The following is a 21,985-nucleotide window of genomic DNA, read 5'->3' on the forward strand; positions in this document are numbered from 1 at the left end:
TTTTCGACAAGTTGGCAACTCCAGAAAACCACCTGAACCCCACCCTTGCTCAGTCGGTAAATTGAAGGCCTGGAAGGTGAATGCAGTGGCTCTACACAAGACCAGTCCTCTTCTTCTACTGGCCACTGCACATACATACGGGAAGAGACTGTCCCTGCTTCAAGAAACTCGCAACTTAAAATGAGGTGAAGATTGGGTAAGAAAACAGAGGCTTATAAATAGAGCAGTGGGTTGCCCAAGGTCAGAGATTTCCTGGTATGAGGAGTCGGTTGCAATGACCGCTGCTGGACCCCAGCACGCCTTGCTCTCAGCAGTCAGGTTCGATACAGAGATGCTCCAAAAGCACAACTCAGGCCCACCGCTCCCTCCCACCGTGCAAGTCTTCCAGCAGCAGAAACTTGCATGTACAGAAAGCTAGGTCCATCCCAAGTCCATCGCAAGCCCTCGTTCCTCAACTCAGAGCTCTGGACCCTACGTAACTGCCAGAAGATCCTCATCAGGTTTCAGCTGGGCTGGCGGGATTCCCACCAGGGAAATGTGTATTTCAATCTAAAGCAAGTAGCACTTTAGCGCACAGATTGACCTCATGCCGATAATAAGAGAAGATGGGTTTGCTAATAGAAACCTCCCACCTGTGCATGCAGAGACTCTCTCACTTTTTAAACGTGAGCACAGGTTGCCCTCTAGTGTCAGATGTTGGCCAAGTTCCAGCCGGGCCGTGTCGGTGAAAAGCCTCGGACGGGGCAAATCCACAGAACTGCTTTGATTTAGTGAGCAACCGGCCTAAAACGTGTCCTTCCTTATCACACCTCATTTCCATCAGCAGAAGGTGTGAGCAAAGGCTGCCAGCTCCTGCTTTTCAGGCTGTTTTTCCCTTCACTTAATCTCACTGTTAAGAGAAGAGATCGATGCCATTATTAATTGCCATTTATTTCAAGTGTGTTCAGTTGCTGGCTCAGCTCCTGATTCTCCTCTCTGGACTTATTTGTTTATGATTGGTTTACTCATTTGGGAGTTTGATTTTTCATGAAAGGAAAGACAAGGCAGACGCCCTACTATGATTAACTATATATTTCAAAACCAGCTCAGACTGGTTTATTGGGTCATGAAGGCTCAGCAGATCCAGGAATCCGGACTCGTGGTAGAGGTGGTATCTTTTATTAGACCAACTAGATTTTTGGAAAAAAAAATCTTTATTTGCAAGCTTTCAGGCACAAATACCCTTCATTAGGCATTGGAAAAAACATTGTAAAAGTTACGAGTCCTGATTGCTTTTTCCTCTAGACCACTATGACTACAACCTGGATACTTGCCCAAAGATCCAGGGACATTTTCCAGCTGGCTGCAGATTTCTGAGTGGCCCTGGGCAAGTCACTTACAACCCCTGAACCTTAGTTCCCCAGCTGTAAAGAGCTCCTAAAACCACTGCTCTTTTCTTAGTTTTCTTTAAGGCACAGACTGTTTCTGATTTCATGCACGTACAGCCCCTAGCACATGGGACCTGCTTTGGGCTGGGACCTCAAGAGATCTTACACTGTGAACAAGGAATAGAAAGCTTGCCATGCACACTGAGATTTACATCGCAGGGGAGTGTGGTCTCGTTCCCTGCAGACCTTGGAAACGTGGTCATGGCTCCTTACATGTTTCTCGCAATGGATGGAGGCGCAGTCAGTGAAGGCAGAGAATCACAGAGCCTTGCACAGTCTATATGTGCAGGAAAAGGAGCAGCAGAATGTAGAAGTGCAACCTACAGGACACTGCTTGGTGCCTCAGCCCCTGTCCTGGACTGGCTGGGATTAGCTTTCCTGAGCCGATGCTTTGCTTAAGATGAGGACAGCCTGTGATGCAGGGAGGGCTTAGCTGTAGTTTCAGACACCAGGGCTTTAAGTGCCCTATAAACGCTTCAGTAAAGCTGACAGGTGGACTTGTAAGAAGTGAGACAAAGGAGCAAAGCAGCAAGGTCATTTATCAGGAACAACTGTTTGGAAGTCCCCTTTCACAGCAAGCCAGAACCAATCACACCTCCTGGACAGCCGGGTTTCACCTGTGCATCTCTTCTTCGACAGGGGCAATAGAGCTCCTCTCTGGCCTCAGTCTGTACCCGCTGGCCTTGCCCGGAGGGGGTCTGGTGCTGCTTTCCTGTCATTGCAGACTGATGGGCAGAGTGCCCTGTATTGCAGGGCATTGAGTCAGGCCAGCACTTGAATTTTATGGCAACGAAGGGTGAATGCAATTAAAAGTTGCACTAATGCAATTGCCTTGGAACACAGATAAAAGATAGGATCAAGGCAGTAGACAAGATGCAAACGTTTGCCGCAGTGCAGTCTTTGGGCCTTCTGGTATTCAGAAACAATGCAGAAACCACGATGACTCTGAACAGTGTGCACATGATCAACCTGTGTTTCCTTTGTGTGGACCACGATGGAGCTATTGTAGCTAATACAAGAGAAGCAAGAATGCACCAAGGGAACGTTAGCGACAGTCATTAGTTGAAAGTCGGAACAAAGCTGATTAAATAAAAAGTAAGCAGAATGGGTCTATTTAGACTCAGTGCACAAGAGATGCGAGGTTCTCAACAACATCTGTATTCAAGTTTGGCCCCCAGAGATGGGTCAAGACAAGCACCAATAATACAGGGAGAGTGCTTTATTGTGAAAGGAATCAAATCAAGATGACGATTCTCACCCCCGCATCATAGAAATCGAGGACAATAGGCAGTTGAAGTCAGGGACATTGGCTGAGCAGTAAGTAGGCTTAAGTGAAAATAGCAGTTGTTAAAAGAAACTTGACTGCTTCAGTGTGTTACTTTCTCTATGCAATTTTGGTGAAAGGAATGAATAAGGAACAGCAAAGGGGGTGATGTGTGAGGCAGCCCCATGTACAAAATGGCAGCAATTCCTGGCTTCACTGGCATGATGTGAAGGCCTAGATAGACCCGTGTGACTAGAGAAGGATTGGGCTTCTCAGCATACTCCTCACATGACCTTAGGAAAAGTCACCTTTGATTGACGGGTTTGAACATACTAAGAAGACTGGCACAATTGTCCTTACAGCCTGGTCCAGGAAGAGGGCCCATAGTTGGAGAGCTCATGGTGCATAATGCTTCATGGGACTTTGCCCCTTGCCTTGGCTAAGGAATGGAAAGATAGGGCCAGAACGGGCCGGCGAGGGAAACTGCCATGGCCTATCTAGGACAGTGGTGTTGTGCTAGCTGACTCAGCCATGACATATTGGCAGGAACCTGCAGGAGGACAGAAAAAAAACAACCTGCCCTCTGCATATGGTCAGTGAGCACAAGTCCAGCCCGGTTATCCCTGCTTGGACAGAAGCTATGCTCAATACACAGGACTCAGGAATGAGGCGTTCCTGCCAAAATAACACCTACACAGCCAACGCCTTGCCAGGTACCGAGCACTTTCTAAGGCCTGCATTCTCCCTTGTTGTCAGCAGGTTGTGCTGTATTTGTCAAAGGGATGACCTGACCTTGCGGTCGCAGTCGCAGGAACCCTGCATTTCCATGCTACAGAAATTTCAGAGTACTTTTTCATCCCCAGTTCAATAGGCCCCTCAAGTCTCTTGTTGGGCCATTTAATTCTACTATGCTGCTATTTGTAAAGAATCAGAGGAATCAGGAAGCCCAACCTTTTCAAGGGGCATACAGTTAGCATGACCACAGACCTCAGATTTAGACACATCAAGAGGGAACCCATAGTCATGCATGGAAACCACCACCTGGACTCCTCAAGTAAACTGTTAAACACAGAGAGTGACTTCATATACTGTATGGCGACAGCTACAAGCACAGGCTGTGGTATCTGAGTTTGCAAGTTAGGTACACAGCTGTGGGCACATCTGTCTGGATGTGCCAGTCTGTCTACGTTTCGGAATATCAGGTCCAATTTTCAGGCATGGGCATTCCAAGAGAGGAGCCCCCAGTTTGCTCGTTTTGGGTGCTTAAAGGCTAATTCAAGTGAATACCTGTAGGATTTGTCTGCCCTATTAGTCACCCAAGCTTGAGAAGCTAATTCCCAACCATGAGGGCACTCCCGGAATGAGGCTGCAGGAAGCAAGGTTTAATACATTACTTATTGTGACCATCATCCATCATCCGTATTTAAAGTTTTGTAATTTGAAGGAGTCTATTAAAAAGATGTCATTCCAAAATTGTGTTTCCTTATGGTTGACTGATTTTCTAATCAACAGAATACAGAATTGTTTATAATTAGCTGATAATTAGTCCAAAACCCCTCTCAGCTTTGGTTATCAGTATTTATGATGACGGAAGTAATTTGCTTGTTAAGGATCCCAGCAGAATACTTATTCTGCTGTTGATGTCACTTTCTCCTAGAAGCCAATATGAATTTATATCAACAGAAATGCAGTGGGACAGCAGCACGCGCTAGCAAGAGATAGCACCACTGAGAAGGCAACTGCTGCTGGAGCTTTGCTGGAACAAATTCCCATAGGAGCGAAGGGCCATTTCAGGCTTCATAGCCACACATATCTCCTGCCACCTTCCCTCATGTACTCCAGAACAAAGCAACATATATAAACCAAACCTGACATTGCACACACAATTCTTGCACTGGGGATAGGTTAGGAGAAAGGGAATCACACGCGATCGTCATTTAGTCACGCTGCTTAATGCAAGACTGCATTAGATCTATACTCCAGCCCAAAGCCATTTTTATTCCTGCTCCACCAATTGATGGCAATTTCCGTAGTTGGATACTGGGCTTGGTGGATGTCTGCATGTACTTATTTCAAACAAGCTTCTTTGGGTAAATCCAATATCTTTTATTAGACCAACTCAAATAGTTGGAAAAATTCTTTCCTTATTTCAGATATTTCAAATACTTTCCTTATTTGAAACATCTGTAGCTGGTGAAAGTATCTGACCCTTGTGAAGTGAAGTGAGCCCTTTATTTATTTGCACTCAAGGCACAGTGCCACAAATCCTTCTGGCAGCACCTGACCGGACTTACCCGAGCCCATCCAAGCCAACTCTCCCTGCCCTACAAGAGCTGGTGGATTGAAAGCATACACCTGGGTTGTGGGTCACATCATCATTAGTTAGCTGCATCTTTACAGGAAATCCCAGCCTGGTGCCAGTAGAGAGCAGTGTGGGACAACCAATGAAACAAGCATTTTTGGGGGGCCAAAAATCAGGACCTTTATCAAGAATGCATGTGGGATTTCTAGGAGTTGGCAGGGAGATTTTATGGCTTTAAATCAATTCCTCTGTGTGAAGTCTAATTTAATTATGGGCTTTGTACAAAATAAAATAGTTTTACAAGCATGATTGATATCCCTCTGTCTCTCCAATAGCCTTGCATTGAAAAATGAAGAGAAGATGCTTATGCATTTGTGGTCACAAAGACAGCACCCCCAGCTGTACTTCAGAGGGTCCAAGATGATTAATTGTTCTCTCTCGCTCTCTTTGTAACTTCAGGTTGTCCTTCCTTTGTGGTTCTAAAAGGACATGAAGCAGTCACCGTGATGACATACAAGACCCTTTGTAGCATGTGGTGGTCCTCAGCTGGCATCAGTCAAGCCCTGATTTACTCCAACAGAGGCTGTGCCCCTAAGGTGCTGATACAGAGGATGCTACTGAAGAGGTGGGTTATGTCTTTCTAGATATGTTACAGAAGAGGGAGAGGAGGTAGAGAGTTACAGGTGCACATTATCTGGCAGTCAAATCCAAGGCCTAGATAGTGGCCAAGCACTGAAAAACAGGAAGACCAGCTGTTTTACAGGTGGGAAACTTCTGGGGAGATGCAAGGAAGCAGAATGCAATGCCCAGAGAGACTTGGGCAGGGGTTGCCGGGATTTGTACCCGCAGTTGTAAAAAGTGCCTTGAGAACTTTTATTGGCTACAGGTGTTAAAGCTCTGAAGTTTTATGCTGCTTCTGATACCAGTGGGTCTCAGCACCTGGTCAGCAAGGGCACTGAGCTGCCCATAGAGGTGGCTGCACCTCCTTCTGGTCACAGCTCGCTCCCTCCTTGAAGTTCAGCTTGTCAGATAACGGTGGTTGAGTAATAAAGCAACACGTACCACTGAGAACCACAATTTGGATGTGTTATCTATTCACTGGAAAACCCAGTGGGTATCACATAGAGGCTCTTGTGAGATCTTTAATGACTGAAAAGCACAATCTCGCATACAGATTCTTACTTGAGCATGCAATAAATCAGGCTCCCCGGCCTAGGACCCACAGCTAATTGCAAGTTATGAAGTCAAGTGTGTACTCACGGTGCCTATGAGTTAATTGCCTGAGGACCCATAGCCAAGTGCTGATTGCACAGTCCGTTTCAGAGTGGGCCCTGGATATCTCACTGAGGTTGGGGTTTCCCCACATGAGGCTTGGTATTTTGAACACCTTGGACTTGAAGAAAGGGATGGGGTGTTTGGATCTGCTTCCTGTAAGGATCACTGCCTGTGAGAAGCAGATTGCATGTTTCACCCCAGCAAAATGGTATGTAAATCTTTAAAGTTTCCCCTGTGTTCCTCTGCATCCAAGTACAAGGAGCCACACACAGGTTTTCGCTCAGTCTAGGACATTTATTTCATGTTAAGGAAAGCAACAAATGAAGAAAGAACAAATGCAACTTCTTCATCTCAAGAAAAGCACAGTGACAGGGAAAAAAACCAAATCTCCTATTTTCCCTTTCATCTTTTCCCCTTAGTATTAGTTCCTTGGTTTCTCTTCTTGTAGCAAATACTGACTATAGGAAGAATGTGAAATTCTCCATTTTTGTTCCTGCTTCTGGCCATGCTCAGAGAATCGTGAATCCAGGGCTACCGTGGATTTCACTCTCTACACATTTTGCAAGGGGCATGCGAACATCCTAGGAAACTACTGTGTGCTGTTCGGTCTGGGTGATTTTTTTATTACATTAGATTTTATCACACCCCCTTGTAACGTTTGAGCTAATGAACAAAATGCATGCATACAGCGAACTATTAAATTCCATAAAACAGCAGCTTGCTTTGTCAAACCAGGTGGAAAGAAGATTATTGCCTAGAGGATAAAAATAGTGTCATGGAGACTTCTCTGTGCTTCCTACAGTAGCCCTGTAGCCTAGTCATTATATTGTTACTGCAAATCATCAGGAAAGGACAATTGGCAGAGTAGCTGAAAGCCAAAACTATTTGGTTATTGATTAAACAGAGGTGAAATCTTCCTTGTGGAAAGAGAAAATATATCAAGACAGCCTCAGCTCCATAGAAACAGAGAGTCAACACTGTAATGACTACTGGAGATGCTTTTATTGCAGGAATTGTTTTCAGCCTGAAGGCCATACTGCAAAGGCATTGCACTTGTTTCTGATTTTATTTCCTGTATGTGGTTTTGGCTTATTGTTTCTGCCATCACCAGCGTGAAGAACTTGAAGGCCGCTGGGTCACACAGGAAATGGACGCGAGTCAACAATGTGGGGCATGGTTTGAACTTCTTCATAAGGACATTGGTTGTCACTGTGAAGGCCCTGTTGGTATAGGTTTGGGGCCCAGTGACCCCGTTCAGTTGGAAAGTAGCGGAGAAGTGCCTAATAGCAGCATGGCCAGTTAAATCCTAGTTGATTGACTATAGGGTCTGAGACGATGTGGTGACTGAGTGGTGCTTGTGCTGACCATTCTTCACGTCACCAAGCAAGGAGAAGTCGAAAGGTTTTGGAAGGTGGACCGTAATGGACGTCTTGAGGGGAGCCATTCATCAGTGGGTGGAATATGTCCCAATACACTGTCAGCGTAGGGTTATCGCAGAGTCTGGCTGGTACGTTTACTTCAGCATTTGTGCGGCAGCGGTGAAGGGAAGTAATGTTACTCAGGACTGGTGACCGTGGGAGCGGCGTGGGGCACAATGTGCCCGACACAGACTGGCAGAGAAATTCAGTCAAACTTGTTTGTGATGCCCGTGTAAGAGGATCAACCACTTGTTACCATTGGGAAAACTCAGCGAGGGCCACAGAGGAAAGATCCCCAAACAGCATGAATGAGTGAAGTAAAGGCGGCATCTGCCAGCGGTGAAGGAAAGAGCATCAGATTTAAGAGCAGTCCTGACTTGGCGTCATTCTTCACGGCTTCAAAGTGAGTCCCAGGAGGACTCAAGAGGATATAAAGCCATTAGCCAAAAGACAGCAGAGCTGTACATTGGGACCTCGAACCCTCAGGATTGTACGCTTGCTGGCGTTTGGACTCGATCGTTATTGCACGAATTGCACTCGGGTAGCAGAGAGGAAAGGTGCCTTTAAAGGCAAATCATCATTTTCAAACCTTTGTCAAGAAGCGGCTGTATCTATGTTTTCTGCAGCTTGAAAACTGTGGTTGTCTCCAGAATTACTCTCATGAGGGACTCTGAGGTGTTGACAAATGCCAAGTGGTCTACACTGACACCTGTAAGGGCTCTGTCTTGCGGCAGGACGAGTTAGCCAGGATCTCATCTGCAGTTTGGAGGAAGAGGACATCCCATGAGCTCATGCTTTCAGACAGCTGATCACACCGAGCAAAGGTCTTACTGTATCAGCAAAGCAGGGACATTTTGTGTTTTGTATTTCAGATGGTCACTGTGGGCAGTGCTGTCTTGCCCGGATCCCTTTTTCGTGTCTCCCTCACCACCACTATCGCCAAAAGCTTTGGTGGTGTTGTGAGTGGATTCAGTTGGACTGAAATCCTGCAGTCACATCTGCAAAGGCGTTTCTTCAAACAGCGAGTCCTGAATGTGAACGTGGGAGTATTTTGCACGCTTGACAGGCAAGGAGAAGGATACTCTCAGATTTAACAGTTATCTTGCTTCCATATTAATAGGCTGGAGGCCGGCAGACAAATTCAGTCAGACTTGGAGATTGCTTAGGAACTGCTTATGCTCTTGATTGAACCATCTCACTCCAGACATTTTTACAGATTTATTAATAACTCATAAGCAGAAAGCTTCCCAAACATCACCATTTATTTCCAAAAGCTTGATGCAGCTCCTACAAATACTTTTTTAGACATATAAATAAAAGTTATTATGAATAATCTCTGACAGGTTTTGGAACACAGCCCCTGTACAGCATGCTTCTTTCCTGAAGACAGCACTTACATGTAAGTTATTGCATGAGACCATCTCCCTTGAGGACTTTAAAGAGCTCACCATTAAAACTTACAGCACTCAGCTGGGCAGCCGGTCACATCTCCGGGAAGGGACATGGACATTTCTCCTTGCTGTAGAACAATATGCAAGCAGGTGCCCCCACACCACACATCTCACTCAGGTGGGGCCAATGTTTCTGTTCTTAGCCATAACCCCAAAGGGGATGACGTTGCAATCACAGCAACCTGCTGCAGCAAGACACCTCATTTTTCAAAGTTTAAATTAGCATCGTTATTTGAACAGTGAGTATAATGGGGAAGAGCACGGAGAGGCAGTCAGCAACCTTCAGATATTGCACAAGAAGCTTAGAAGGCCATTAAGTAAAGCCTACAACTGCATTGAGATGCAAGTTGATTTGTCAGAGCTAGTATGAAAAAAAATGGGTAGATTTGCTTTCCAATCTGTAATTGAAGATGATTAATGAACCAAAGTCTTTTGCTTAAAAGAGATGGGAATTTAGTTATAGTAACACAAGTGTGTATTAGGGGTTGTCTGTGTACTTTCTAATAGAACAGAATTTTTGGTCTCGTAGGGATGTTTTGTTGGGATTGTTTTAATCTTTCAGAAGAATCACATACCACAGAGCTGATTCACAGTGCTGACATGCAGTCAGGTCTCATTTTGAGTTGTGCTCGGCAGCCACGTATCTAGACAGTCAGGGAGAGCTGAAGATACTCGGTACTTCTGAAGATGAGGCCTCAGAGCCGCAGGTTACAGCTTAGAGTTTGATACCTGAAAATAAGGCTGTTGCTGTAAACATTATACATTGCAATGCTGCACAGGTCGCACACACTGGATTTTGCTTTTGCCTTTTCATTGCTAGATGTCAAAATATGTACATGGCATATATTGCATTGTAAGATGATGCCCGTTAAGCTTGTTACATTTTCTCTGGGGTTCAGGCATTTGAGAGACAGATAAAATGCACCTTTGCCAGGCATTGAGGATCTATCTGAAAATGAGTTTTGTAGTAAGGTCGCTTGCAATACAACACTTTCTGATTTTATTTTTCATAAAACCCATAAAAGTTTCTAGGTTCATTTATTGAAACTGGCATGCGTTGATTGGGGGAGAAAAATATTTTAAAGCGCAGTTTCAAGAAGCCCATGTTCCCAGCAACAAAAACCAGGAAAATCTTAAATATCAGCTTGTATTTAAAAAAACTGAAATGTTCAGAATCAGCTTTGCTTGCAAGTTGTATCTCTGAATCTGAATCCTTCCACACCACAAACAGCCCTGTGGCAGGCAGAAGGAGCAATTCTTCCTTTGTTACAGGCAGGAAACTGAGGTCCAGAGAGACCGACTGACTTCACAAGGTCACAGATGGATTTGATAGGATGGTGACTTGAATCAGGCTCTCTCACATGCAGCTCCTTGAATGAAAAAATCATTGTTCCTCCCCTGTCATTGCTGGGGTGTGCCATCACATACAGATTCTTGTCCCTAAGCCCAGCAGGAAGCTGATAGAGACTTTACTTTTCTTCTTTCTTGTTTTATTATTCTCTGGGCTATTTGGAGTCTAAAGGGCTAATGTCCTAGATGGTTTGGAAACACAGCAATGGCTATACTAGTCAAACACAGCAGAACCTGGCCTGGGACTGAAAGCTGCTAGTTTTCCCATTTTTCTATTCAATGGATATGTTTTGAGATACTTTCTGCCACTGGAAACTCTCTCCTGTTGGGTGCAGCCTTCAAGCCGGTTTGCACCTTCTTGTTGGTCAGGATAATCACCAGTGGGCCGACGGCCGAGTAGCAGGAAGCAAAGAACATCTGAGCATCAACAAGCCTCATTGAGCCTGGGGACACACAGAGGGTAAAGATCCAGAAGATGCTATCCATCCCAAAGCTGAAAAGATACAGGACTAACAGGGCCACCACGGCTTTGGCTGCCTGGATCTCTGCATGCTTCAGGTGCAGCCCTGGCAGGTGTTTTGCTTGCTTCCCATGCTGATAAAACATATACAGAAGGTAGCAGCTGGAAACAGTCATTGCCCCAAGGAAGAACACGTCCCTGATGACCAACACTACCCTACTTCCCAGGTAAAAGTAGCGGCTGGGGAACACCACATAGCAGAAGTTGTAAAGCTCGGTGTAGTTTCCAAGAGTGGAGGAGTTTTCATCACCCTGGGCAGAGGCATAAGTCAGACGGGTGCTACACACAAAGAGGTTGAAGCACCACAGGGAAATCATGATGGAAGAGAGATTTTTTATCAGGCTCTCTCTCCAGTGCAGCCACCTGCACGGGAAGGGGATGATGAGGAGACACTGGAAACAGCCCAGCAGGGAGGTGACACAGATGGTCATGGCTCTTCCTACACAATAAACATAAAGGGTAATTTTGCACCCCAGGTTGTTGAACACATTCTGGGTCCAAAATGTTTTGAGTGTGAAGGGAATCCCCTGGCTCAGGATCACCAGGAGGTTGGAAAGGGCGAGTTTGCTCAGGATGATTTCAGAGAGCGTGACTTTTCGGTGGCACATTAACGTGTGAAAGAAGGCATAGAGGATGACCACATTCCCTGGGATCCCAACCATGTCCAGGAAAATGAAGCCAAGTATGTCAAAGATGAACTGGGCCCCCATCAGTCTGGCAGGTGGAAGAAAGCAATTGTGTTTGCGTATTCTGCAAGGCAAGAGCACCGTGCATTAGAAATTGAGAAAGTACAAGGTTAGCAAGGCATGCATTTGGCACGACTAAAGGAAGGTGACTTATTTGTGCTACTGGTTCATGGAGTTGCTTCTTTAATTTGTACATTAAAACTCAGGTTGAGGTTCAATCCTGAAGGCTGTGGGTTCAAGCTTGGATGCAGGTCCTCAGGGGGACAGTGCATAACCTAAATTCAGACAGACTTTGATCTGCTTAACTGTTAGCAGAAAATGGTTTCAGCTCTCAGTAACAGTGGTCACCAGGTGAGAAAACAGCGCGAGTCATCATCCAGAAAAGGCTTGAGCCTCTCTCTTAGTAGGCAGCTTTATTATGTGTTGGACATAATGCCAACACCCACCTGGCACAATTAATTAATGCAATCTGTATGCAGATCCTTGCAGAGTGCTAACCACCACAGGACCTACAGACTGAAATAGAGTATGCAGCTGTCAAATAAATGATTATCTCCATAGCACTCTAATGAGTTAAGTTCACATCACAGCCCCGAAAGGCAACGGAGATTATCTTCGTGGCTCTTATGGGGAATGAGCATTGGTGAGCCAGAGTAACTGGTTCACAGCCATGGAGTAAGAGGGGAATCGTCCTCAACTCCCTCTTTCAGCACACGTTGCCTCGTCCCGACAGCCGTTTCGGCACAAGGGAATATATTCCTTCCAGCTGTTGTTTGAACACCTGCCAAGCAAAGATCAAACCCTGTGTGCAAGTCTCTTAGCATACCGACACGGGTTGAGGAGTGGGCTAGATCCTGTCAAATCTAAAAACAGTTGCGGCAGGAACAGGAGTTTGAATTGAATCAAAAGGGATTAAGGTGTATTGTTTAATGATGAAGGTAAAAAGCTCCAGAGCAAACATGAGAATGCACTCACTAAAAGCCTTAGACACAATAGCCTGGGCTTTGCTAATATTCTTGCTAAGACAGACATGATAGACAGAAATGTTTCAGGTAGTTCCAGTGCAAAGAGTCAAGTTTCTGCAGGAAACGTGCTATTTTAGTAGGTCTGCCTCCATCTTCTTACCCAGCAACACCAATTTCAAGAAGGTTAATTTACCAGAGCTGGAGCAACCGTATGCAAAGATAGCACAAGCTGCTGAAATGGCATTCAGATCCTCAGGGGTAATAGTTCATTATAGTAATTTTCAGATAACTCAGATGAATACAAAAGAAGCCAACACAGAATTTGGTGTTTGAGGTAGGAGGGAGGCATTTGAAAAAGACTAAAAAGATCTAGGTAAGGTTTAAAAAAGAAAACACCCCCAAGCATAACGTTTTAGCGTACAGAGCACAGTTAAGGATATGTGCGCAAGCATAAAGTTCCCTGGGCCTTTCACAACCAGATGCTTTGCAACACACGCGTGTTGTAGCAGCAGAGGACAAATACGTACACAGTACATGTTATGCATATCGGATGCTAATACCAGCATCCGGTAATGGTTCTAACAATGTGTTCTTTAATGTAGACCAGATTTTCACATCATCTTATATAGATGCCCCCACCACGTTAACACAGATATTTTGTAATTATGATGGGGGAGGGATGTTGAAGAGACCTTAGCTTTGTTAAAGTTAGTGATTTGGCACTGCTGTGCACAGAGCTTCCAGGTGCCTTTCCATCAAAGAGTACTCTGCAGATTACTGGTAAAACGAACAACCATGACTAGATATAGGAATACACCCCTCTTTATTGCATCCTGAATGCTTTACATGTCCAAAAGTTGTAGACCTGCCCCCTTCTGAGAAGGCAGCATAGCTCAGACTGTAGCTTAAAGGCCCAAGTCAATACACTTGAGTCCCTTCAGCTTCTGTTTAAATCTTAAGAGTTGAGGAGGACTCAATCTCTTCTAGCAGGATTGGACCCGTGTGTGTGTAAGCCAATAAAATTCCTGCGTTAGAAAAAAAAAGTATTCAAAATGGTCAGAGCCTGTTCAAGAGAGGCTTTATGGACACTGAAAACAGGACATACATGAAAGTTACCTGGCAGCCACAACAGTCAATGCAATATTTAATATTATTCTACAATACCTGTCTCTCTAGGAAATGATAAAGAGCCTCTTGTTTCATTTATCTCTTCCTCCTCATGAGTCCCAGCTGTGAGAACGGAGCCTGAACAAGACAGGTCCCTCTTTATATTCCTTCCCCACTCCCACCCCAGGTAATTCCACTGAGAGTTCAAGTGTGAGGTATTAGCACTATGTACTCTGTTATGTGGGCATAGTTGGAGCGATGCCCGAGCCAGATGATAGTTCAGATAATTCAAATACTGTAGTTAGTTTCCATTTTATTTTAACTTAAAAAAATTTTTAAAAATCAAATGCCACATTTTAATCAACAGCCAGCTGGAAAATGCCCATGCATGCCAGAGAGCAGAGGTGTCATGGCTTGTGAAACGCAGGAACAGAACTAGAAATCTTTGCATCCAGAGGTCCTGTCCATCCCACAGCTTTGTCCTTTTGGTTGTACAAAAGGAGCACGCTGTCCCTTTTCACTGAGGGCTGCTCTAGCTTCCTCCTGATGTTTTAAGTGACTCTGCAGCATCTAGTGCTGAATAGGAAAGGGGCAAGATGATACCGCATTACCCAGCAGGAACACGAAAGGAGACTGCAGCGCCCAAGGTGGGCAGAGAGAGCTTGGTTAAACATGTACAAGACGTTTCTTGGGGGGCAGCTGAGAAGCAGCATTTGGATGAGAATCAACTTCCCAGAATCCTTTCTGCACCTTGCTTTGGACGACACGCACACGTGAAAGTAACTGAACTCTTAGACCAGGTTCTTAGAGACAACTATAGCCAGACATGGACTATGTTTTAAAAGGGTTTGTACTCCCAACGCTGGGATACTAATACTCCAATCTGTCTTCTGGGATATCGAATTTAATTCTCATCTGCTCACAGAGGAAGCTGTGATAGAGTCCAAACCTGAGATCACGCTTCCAGCTTGGATCCAGACTAGCAGGTGCCACTCATGTTGTTGAGGTGGGGAGGAGGTTTGCTGTTTAGTTGCTCTTAGGAGAACATTTGGGTTTGCAAGCATGTATTTAAGAAGGCAGTTATTTTTATATATTTTGTGGTAGTATCTAGGAACCCTGCAGAGGGGGCAGGACTGAGGAATAGCTGGGAATTTCATAGATTTTACTGTAAAAGCTAAATTAATTTTGCACTATTTTTTCCACCCCATGGGTATTTCAATGTCTTGTAACATCCATTGTCTTATCCAACATTGTAAAGAAAACATTTCAGCTCTCACCTTTCTAGTTGGGCAGGGCATTATCACTTGCACGTTAATTATGACAGGTAATTTTTAAAAGAATATGGAAACCCCCAAAATGTTTAGATGCTAACAAACAGCAAACGCTAGTTCATTTATTTACACAGTAGCATGCATTAAAATCAGGTCCTTTTCTCACTTCTGTCTTTTGGACTATGCAGCTCTTTCCATGACTCTGGTTGTATCACAAAAACTACAGTAAATGGTTAATTCTATTATCCAAGGGTCTTGGCAACAGATTTTGCATGTTCTCCTTACCCTTGGTCAATTAAATTCAATGGGCTAAGTGGCAATCATTAATTAAAAATGCTATGGGATCATGTAATTAGCTCCTAATAAACACATGCTGCTAATTAAGCTGTTGGATGGTACATTTACTCTAGAGCTTAATTAAGTCTCTCTAAATAAATCTAAATAGTGTTTCTCTTCTGATGCCACTCTGTTTGCGGAGGCCCATCTTTCAGGGGCAAGCCCTGACTTGCAAGAGCGATGCTTATTTATGAAGAACAAGCTTGCTCAGTTTAGCTTTTTTTTTTTGGAGGGTGGTAGAAAATGTCATTGCAGCCTGAATCAGTGCATGAAAGAGTCACTGAAGCTTGGACTAGATGAATATCTCTTAGGTGCTGAGAAGGTTTCATTTCAACCCTATTAAAACAACACTTGCTGAACATCCATAGTGCTTGACCTCCTGTGGAAAATGCTAAGACAGTTTTCAGCGTTGCGTGTATTTGCATCCATTATTAATCCCTACCCTACCTCCACAGGAATCTGGATCATTAACACAGAAAGTTTGTTTTCTCTAGCACCTTTGAAGCACCAGCCATTTCAAAGCACGTTACAAAGCAAGGTGTTAAAGGTATCAGGCTGAATGACTGTATAGCTAATTGGACAATGTTTGACACAGAGTCATGGTTCACACAGTCAGAGGGAATATTAGCCAGGATTTGGGGTTATTGGGAAGTTAATTAAATAGTGATTTGAGGGCCTATTACCTTTCACTTGGTCTGTGACCTTTTCCTTGCAAGCAGAAACATGTATGCTATCTATATGTTACTATCAATTTGCATTCAAAAACTGTTATCAGTATTTAGCACTTTATCTTGATTTGGTTATCGGTATGCATTAACTCAGGGCAAAAGTAGACTCCAGGTCAAAGTTTTTATATTTTTCAAATGAAACATGGCTTTGCATGCCCACAGGTAAAATTCTTGTAAAGTTTAGCTTCCAAAATCAACTTTCTCCGGAAAAATCTCTCAGCTTCCTGCAGAACGAGTAGCTGTACTGGAAAAACTGTTTTTTCCCCCCCAAATTCCCCATAATTGGCATTTTTCTAACCAGTTCCTTCTCAAGCCCAAATCCTGGGAAATAGCTGCAGGTGGGGGTAAATTGTGAAGGATGAGGACTTGGCAATATAGGTTGCAGGATTCCTCAAGTTCCTTTCGGTGCAAGAGTTGAACTTTCGTGATCCCTCACTGACCCAATATAGATGTCCCTGACAGGGTTTACAGCACGTGGCCAAACCCAGTTTACACTCATGCCTAGAGTGGACCCTTGTAGCAGGTTCACTGCAGCTGTAGCACGTGAAACAGCCTTGATCAAAAGCCCTCCCAGACTCCTTATAGCCCCAGAAATCGCTCACTTCTCTAACTACTGAATTACTTCGATGGAAGTAACTTATTTCCCATGTTGATCATTCATGTTCAAAGCAAACTCGGTTGGGAAGGAGCAGCCAATTAGGAACCTAAAAGGGCCTTTCATTACCTTTTGAGAATTTAAGTACTAATTATGGAGGTTTAAGCAGATGCCAACTCCGGGGGTTAATTATGGCTTCATTAAAAACCAGAAGTAGATTTTGCGCACCTGGGGAACAGAGGCTCATGAAATCCAAATATTATCTGCAGTCGACTCATAGACACATGATGAGGAGCTTCTAAAGTTTATTTTCTCTTAACTTTCTTTGAGGCTTCTCCTTCCACTGCTTTGGAGAGGCACAGCGGGAAGGCAGCAGGAAACCGTGGTGTAAAGGATGAAGCACGTTGTTCTGCGCTGCCTTCCCCGTGGAGATGTGCATGATCTCTGTGAAGGACTATGTCTTACAGCACCGCACTCATGGCAGGCGGCAGCCGCAGCAGGCAGGGAGCTCAGCTCTGATACAGCTGGCAAGGGACAGAATGTGAGATGTGCAGGTCTGGTTGTGCCGTTAGGCGCTATTCTCAGCTAGGGCTGGGGTACGACTCGCACTGCTCTAGTAGCACAATAACTTCTGTAGCCACTACAGACATTGCTATGGGGCAGGGGTCTTTCTTATACAGGAATGAGGTGAAGGACAGAAGTTTTTGTGTAACTTAGACCAGTGTGTACTGCAGCTTCCAGCTCAGGACCTACCTCTCACTTGGCTCTTTCTTCACCCGCTAGTTGAACATACCCAGGTATCAGTAGGCACAAATGTGGTCATCTTGCATCGTTATATGGGTCTCCCATCTCTCCTCTCATTCAGTTTTCGTCCGCTCCTTCCATGAGCTATGGAACGAGTCTGTCGGTATTGCCTCAATCAGTCACTATGATCTCCCTCAAGCAAAAAGATCAGAATAGATGACTGTGGTGGCTGTTTCCTCCTCCTGCTGCCTCTGCTGGTACCAGCCAGAGGACTCTGGGAGAGTAATGGATGCTAGCTCTGCTTCAGAACATACAGTTGCCAGGACCCGTTTTGACCACTGTGATTTCCAGCAGGCTGACCTGTAATTCAAATGAGCTGGAGGATTGCATGACCCAGTAACAGGGTAAAATGGGAAGCCCTGTGTGATGTGAACAGTCCCTTTGAAAACAGGTTGCTTGTTACGTTATAAAATATGGCAATCATTTATTTTTTCATTAGCAATAAGAAATTTGTGTGCAGGGGCTTATGTATTTCATTCCAGCTCCTACCTGTGCAAGTGGGACTTCTGTATCTTGGCTCCTGAGACTTCAGTGCACAGGAGGATGTGACTCATTAAAAACATACAACCCGCTCACAGAGTAGTTTTAAAGGCACCAGAACTGGGGGAATTTGCCTGGTGCTGGCTTCTGATTCACTACGTTGTACAGCCGTCTCCAATTTGGATGGGAAAGCTAAGGAAACACCCCTATAACAGTCCAAGAACTACCTGCCTATGGACATGGCTCTGCCCAATTTGCAGGTAAATACCACAGTGGCAAAGGCATTTGCCTCCCCATGGCTGCCAGAGATAGAGGGATGACCAGCTTCGAAACAGCCAGCCTAGATGAACAGATGACTTGCAGAGGTTGACTACAGACATGCTGAAGATGTGGCGGCAGGGAAGTGTGCAAGGAACATAATTTGGGCAAAGGCTACTTGAAACCAGCGGCTTAACCTGGCTTCCAAAAGAAGCAAGCACAGCTCCTTTCTGGGAAAGCTGCATCCCCAGTTCTGGTTTTACTGTCCTGCAAAAATCATGACCTGTAGCTTGCCATTTCCTTTAGCAATAGAGTGTCAAGTCAAATCAGCTGTTTCACTTATTAGCCTCTCTCTCATTGAATTCTCCATGTTTGCTAGGATAAGTGTTCTGGAGTTAATTACCCATAGTAAAATATAACACATCATCAAGTCTAATCAATTTAAAATCTACATCAATGGACTAGAATACCTGCAACAGACCAGGCCGCATATGATGTTTTGCTGCGTAACTTGGAAATTAGATGGAGACAGCTCTGTGAGGGTCATCTCCATGTTCTGGGCTGCGAACAAAGCTGTGCATTTACCTTGAAGCAAAGTATATATATAGTAAAGCATATACATTGCCTAAAACATCCTGAGTGGCTCTTTCTGAGGCTAGTGCCCTTCTATAAGCCAGTGCCTGGACTGAGCTTGGACTGAGGGATTTTAAAATTAAGGGACTTTTCAAAATTAAGAATTTTAAACAGCTCAGGTACATGAAGTAAGTAACTGCCTGATGCTGGGATAATGCCTGGGCCCTTCCCCCTCTGGGAAAAGAAGTACACCATGAACCTAATACTGTGAAGGAGAACACATGAGATCCTTCAGCGTGAATGGAGCACCATGAAAGAGTCACCTGTCAGGCTGTATTAATTCCAACTGGCACTAACAATTGCCTCTTGATTAGCACTAAGTTAGTAAAAGGAAAATGTGCCAAGAGTGCTTTAAAAGAAAAGTATAGACATTTGGTTCAGCCCAAGTAAATCAATATCTTTGAAGAGCCTGAATATGCCTTTGAAGAAAGAAATTACCTTACAGCCACATTTAAAGTTTCATCAAGCTTATTTATTTCCTCTCCTTCCCAGAGGGAGAATGAACCTCTTGATGTGTCATTTTTAAATTGACCTTGCCGTGATCATATTGACACCACCAAGATGCTCAAAGCACAAAGATTACCATTCTGGTGTTTGTACACAGTACTGATTTTTGGGGGATTCATTCAAAGGAAAGTTCATTGGCTAGCAGTGAAATAAAAGTCCTATAAACCAGTGTTTCTCAACCTTTTAAGTAGCAAGTACCCCCTAACTTCTGAACATTTTAATAAGTACTCCAACACTCAATTTTCCAGGGGATTTTATATCTACAGACTAATGTGTGCCATATTTTGGGAGAAGGGCTGTGTATATAAGACCGTTATATAACAGATGTCTGATCTGGTGTGGGTAGGGTTGCCACCTTTTTCACCAGGGACACACAACTCAAGTGTGTACCTGAGCTAGAGGTGATGTTGGCCAAAGCTAGGAGGGCTGAACCCAGTGCCACCCAAAATGTGGCATACCAAATTATTATTGGGGAATTTAATTTTTTTGCCATAGTTTTGAGAGGAGGAAAGGGCAAGAGAGAAGAAAAGAAGGCGAGAGAGAGTGTTGGGGTACCCGTAACCCCCTGCCTGTGTCTCACGAAGCCCCGGGGTAAGCAGACCACAGGTTGAAAAACTATGCTATAAATGACTTGAAGCTCCGTCAGCTGAAATACCAGATCCCGGCCTCTTAAGCCGATTTCTCTTTTGTGTATGCTGATTCAGATTAGTTTTGTCCTGCTGGCCCCTGCATTTTCTATGTTTTAGTTGGTAGAAAATATCTACATTGTTAACCCCCCTCCCCAACATTTCATTTTTACTTCGGGTAAGTACTTCTCCCTTCAGGGACTTTTAGAACCAGGGCTATTGATTCACTGCTGTCTTCCTGCTACTTCTCACTTTAAACCATCAGAAAATCATGCCAGCCTATAGCGGATACATGTTGGATGATTTAGCTTTTGCAACCCCGACCCGCTTCACATGATGTGAGCCAAGCAATATGTTTTTATCAGAAAGTTCACCATTGCCCCATATCTTTGCCTTCACTTTCCATTACCACAGTGTGCATTGAAAGGCATGTGCTCCTCTTACATGAGCTGAATGTACCACACAACTGCACAGCTGCACTCCTTTACTTGCATTGACCTGTGGCCACACAGCCTTCCACAGGGAGCAGGGGTGTATATTGATTAAGAAATGAAACTAGAATTACTTTAGTTAAATTTGGGCCATAAATTCACTTGAGGGAATGTGCTGCTGCATATTGTTTTGGGTGATGGGCATTAGGGGTTTGAAAATGGGCATGTGTTTGTATGGGAGTATGTAGATTATCTGCTCTGGAAAATACAAAGTTTGGGTTATATACTGTACAGCATGCACAGTCATATGACGATGAGAGCTAATGCTCTTTGTCCTGTTTGCAAAGGTCTCTGTTACAGTGCTCTGGCTGCTAAGGGAAAAGGCATGATGAATATGCTCCATCACTGAGAGGATGCACTGGATGGGGATGCAGGAGATATGAAAATAAGGAAGATAGACTTGGTCTACAAGACTATTTATGGTAGACCAAGTCATAAATAGAAGCAGATGCCAAGAGTTGGATTCTCTGTCACTGAACCACAACGGGAGGGAATCCCAAGCAATACAAAATACCACGGAGGAGGCTGCTGCACATGGGATGCCCACCCAAATCTGTCTTTGATTAGCAATACAATCTGTTTACCTGGACAGTGCTAGAAACCATGGTCAGAAAATAATGTGGCAACCAAAATACAGAAAGTTATAGGCTTTTTTCCTATAACTTCCTCCCTTGCAGGGATTCTTTAACCTATGGATGCCCCAAAAAGCAAATAAAGTGGCCCAAATCCAATTGTAGACTTCATTTATTGTACTCACTCAATAGCCTGATGACTTAATCTTTCTGAGTATCCATTGCCAGCTAGCTGTGGATATTCCTTAGTCTGCTGCTCCCCCACGTGGATACATGAGAAATGTAAAATCTGCAATGGGGTTTCTTTTGAAAAGAGCTTTTTTTTTTACTCCTAGAAAGATAGGTGATTTAGAAATTCATCTTGAGATTCCTTTCAGCTTGGACTTTATATAGCAGCATATTTCAAACAGGGGATATTTCTCTTAGCATCTTTCAAAATTCAGCAGGAAAATTACTAATAAAAAGGAAGGTTCACCTGTTTTGTACCTCAAGACCACACCTATATGCTCTGCAGTCATCATGTGGAGAAGACATCCTTTGATTAAATTATATCTGTGTTTGTATAATAGCTTATAACCCCTGGCAGCTATTTCTGAAATATCAAGTCTTCTGGGCTACTCTTTCTGCAAAGTGGTAAGGTTACAAGCATTTATTAGAGACCACAAAATTAAGGAAGTGCCCAGTCAAGCTTCATTTTTTTCAGTAGCAAAACTCTTTTAGGCAACTGAAATCCGCACAAAAGCACTTAAACAGCATTTTGTCTGAAGTGTGCAAATAGATGGTTGGAAAGCTAACAGAGTTGCAAAGTCTGGATGAGCTTTAATTAGATGGAGGTTGTTTGGTGCTTATTTGGGGGGGGCGGGAGAAACTTGCCTGTTTAGTCCAGTTGTTTTCTCTTCAAGATAGCTTTTAGCTTCCA

At 44.1% G+C, this 21,985-nt stretch overlaps 1 protein-coding gene across 1 annotated transcript; it reads right to left on the minus strand.

Moving 5' to 3' along the window:
- Window positions 1-9,932: 9,932 nt before the first annotated feature.
- On the minus strand, window positions 9,933-11,730 carry LOC109317711 (vomeronasal type-1 receptor 3-like). Its single transcript, XM_019546516.1, has one exon. It carries the CDS (start codon window positions 11,715-11,717, stop codon window positions 10,764-10,766), a length of 954 nt encoding a protein of 317 aa, XP_019402061.1. The 5' UTR covers window positions 11,718-11,730; the 3' UTR covers window positions 9,933-10,763.
- Window positions 11,731-21,985: the final 10,255 nt, after the last annotated feature.

This window comes from Crocodylus porosus, unplaced genomic scaffold (assembly GCF_001723895.1).
Source record: "Crocodylus porosus isolate Cpor-Errol unplaced genomic scaffold, CroPor_comp1, whole genome shotgun sequence".
In the NCBI taxonomy this organism is placed as follows: domain Eukaryota; kingdom Metazoa; phylum Chordata; order Crocodylia; family Crocodylidae; genus Crocodylus; species Crocodylus porosus.

Excerpts from the sequence above, each read along its gene's own strand:
- LOC109317711 (XM_019546516.1), bottom strand. The coding sequence starts at position 11,717 with ATGGGGGCCCAGTTCATCTTTGACATACTTGGCTTCATTTTCCTGGAC.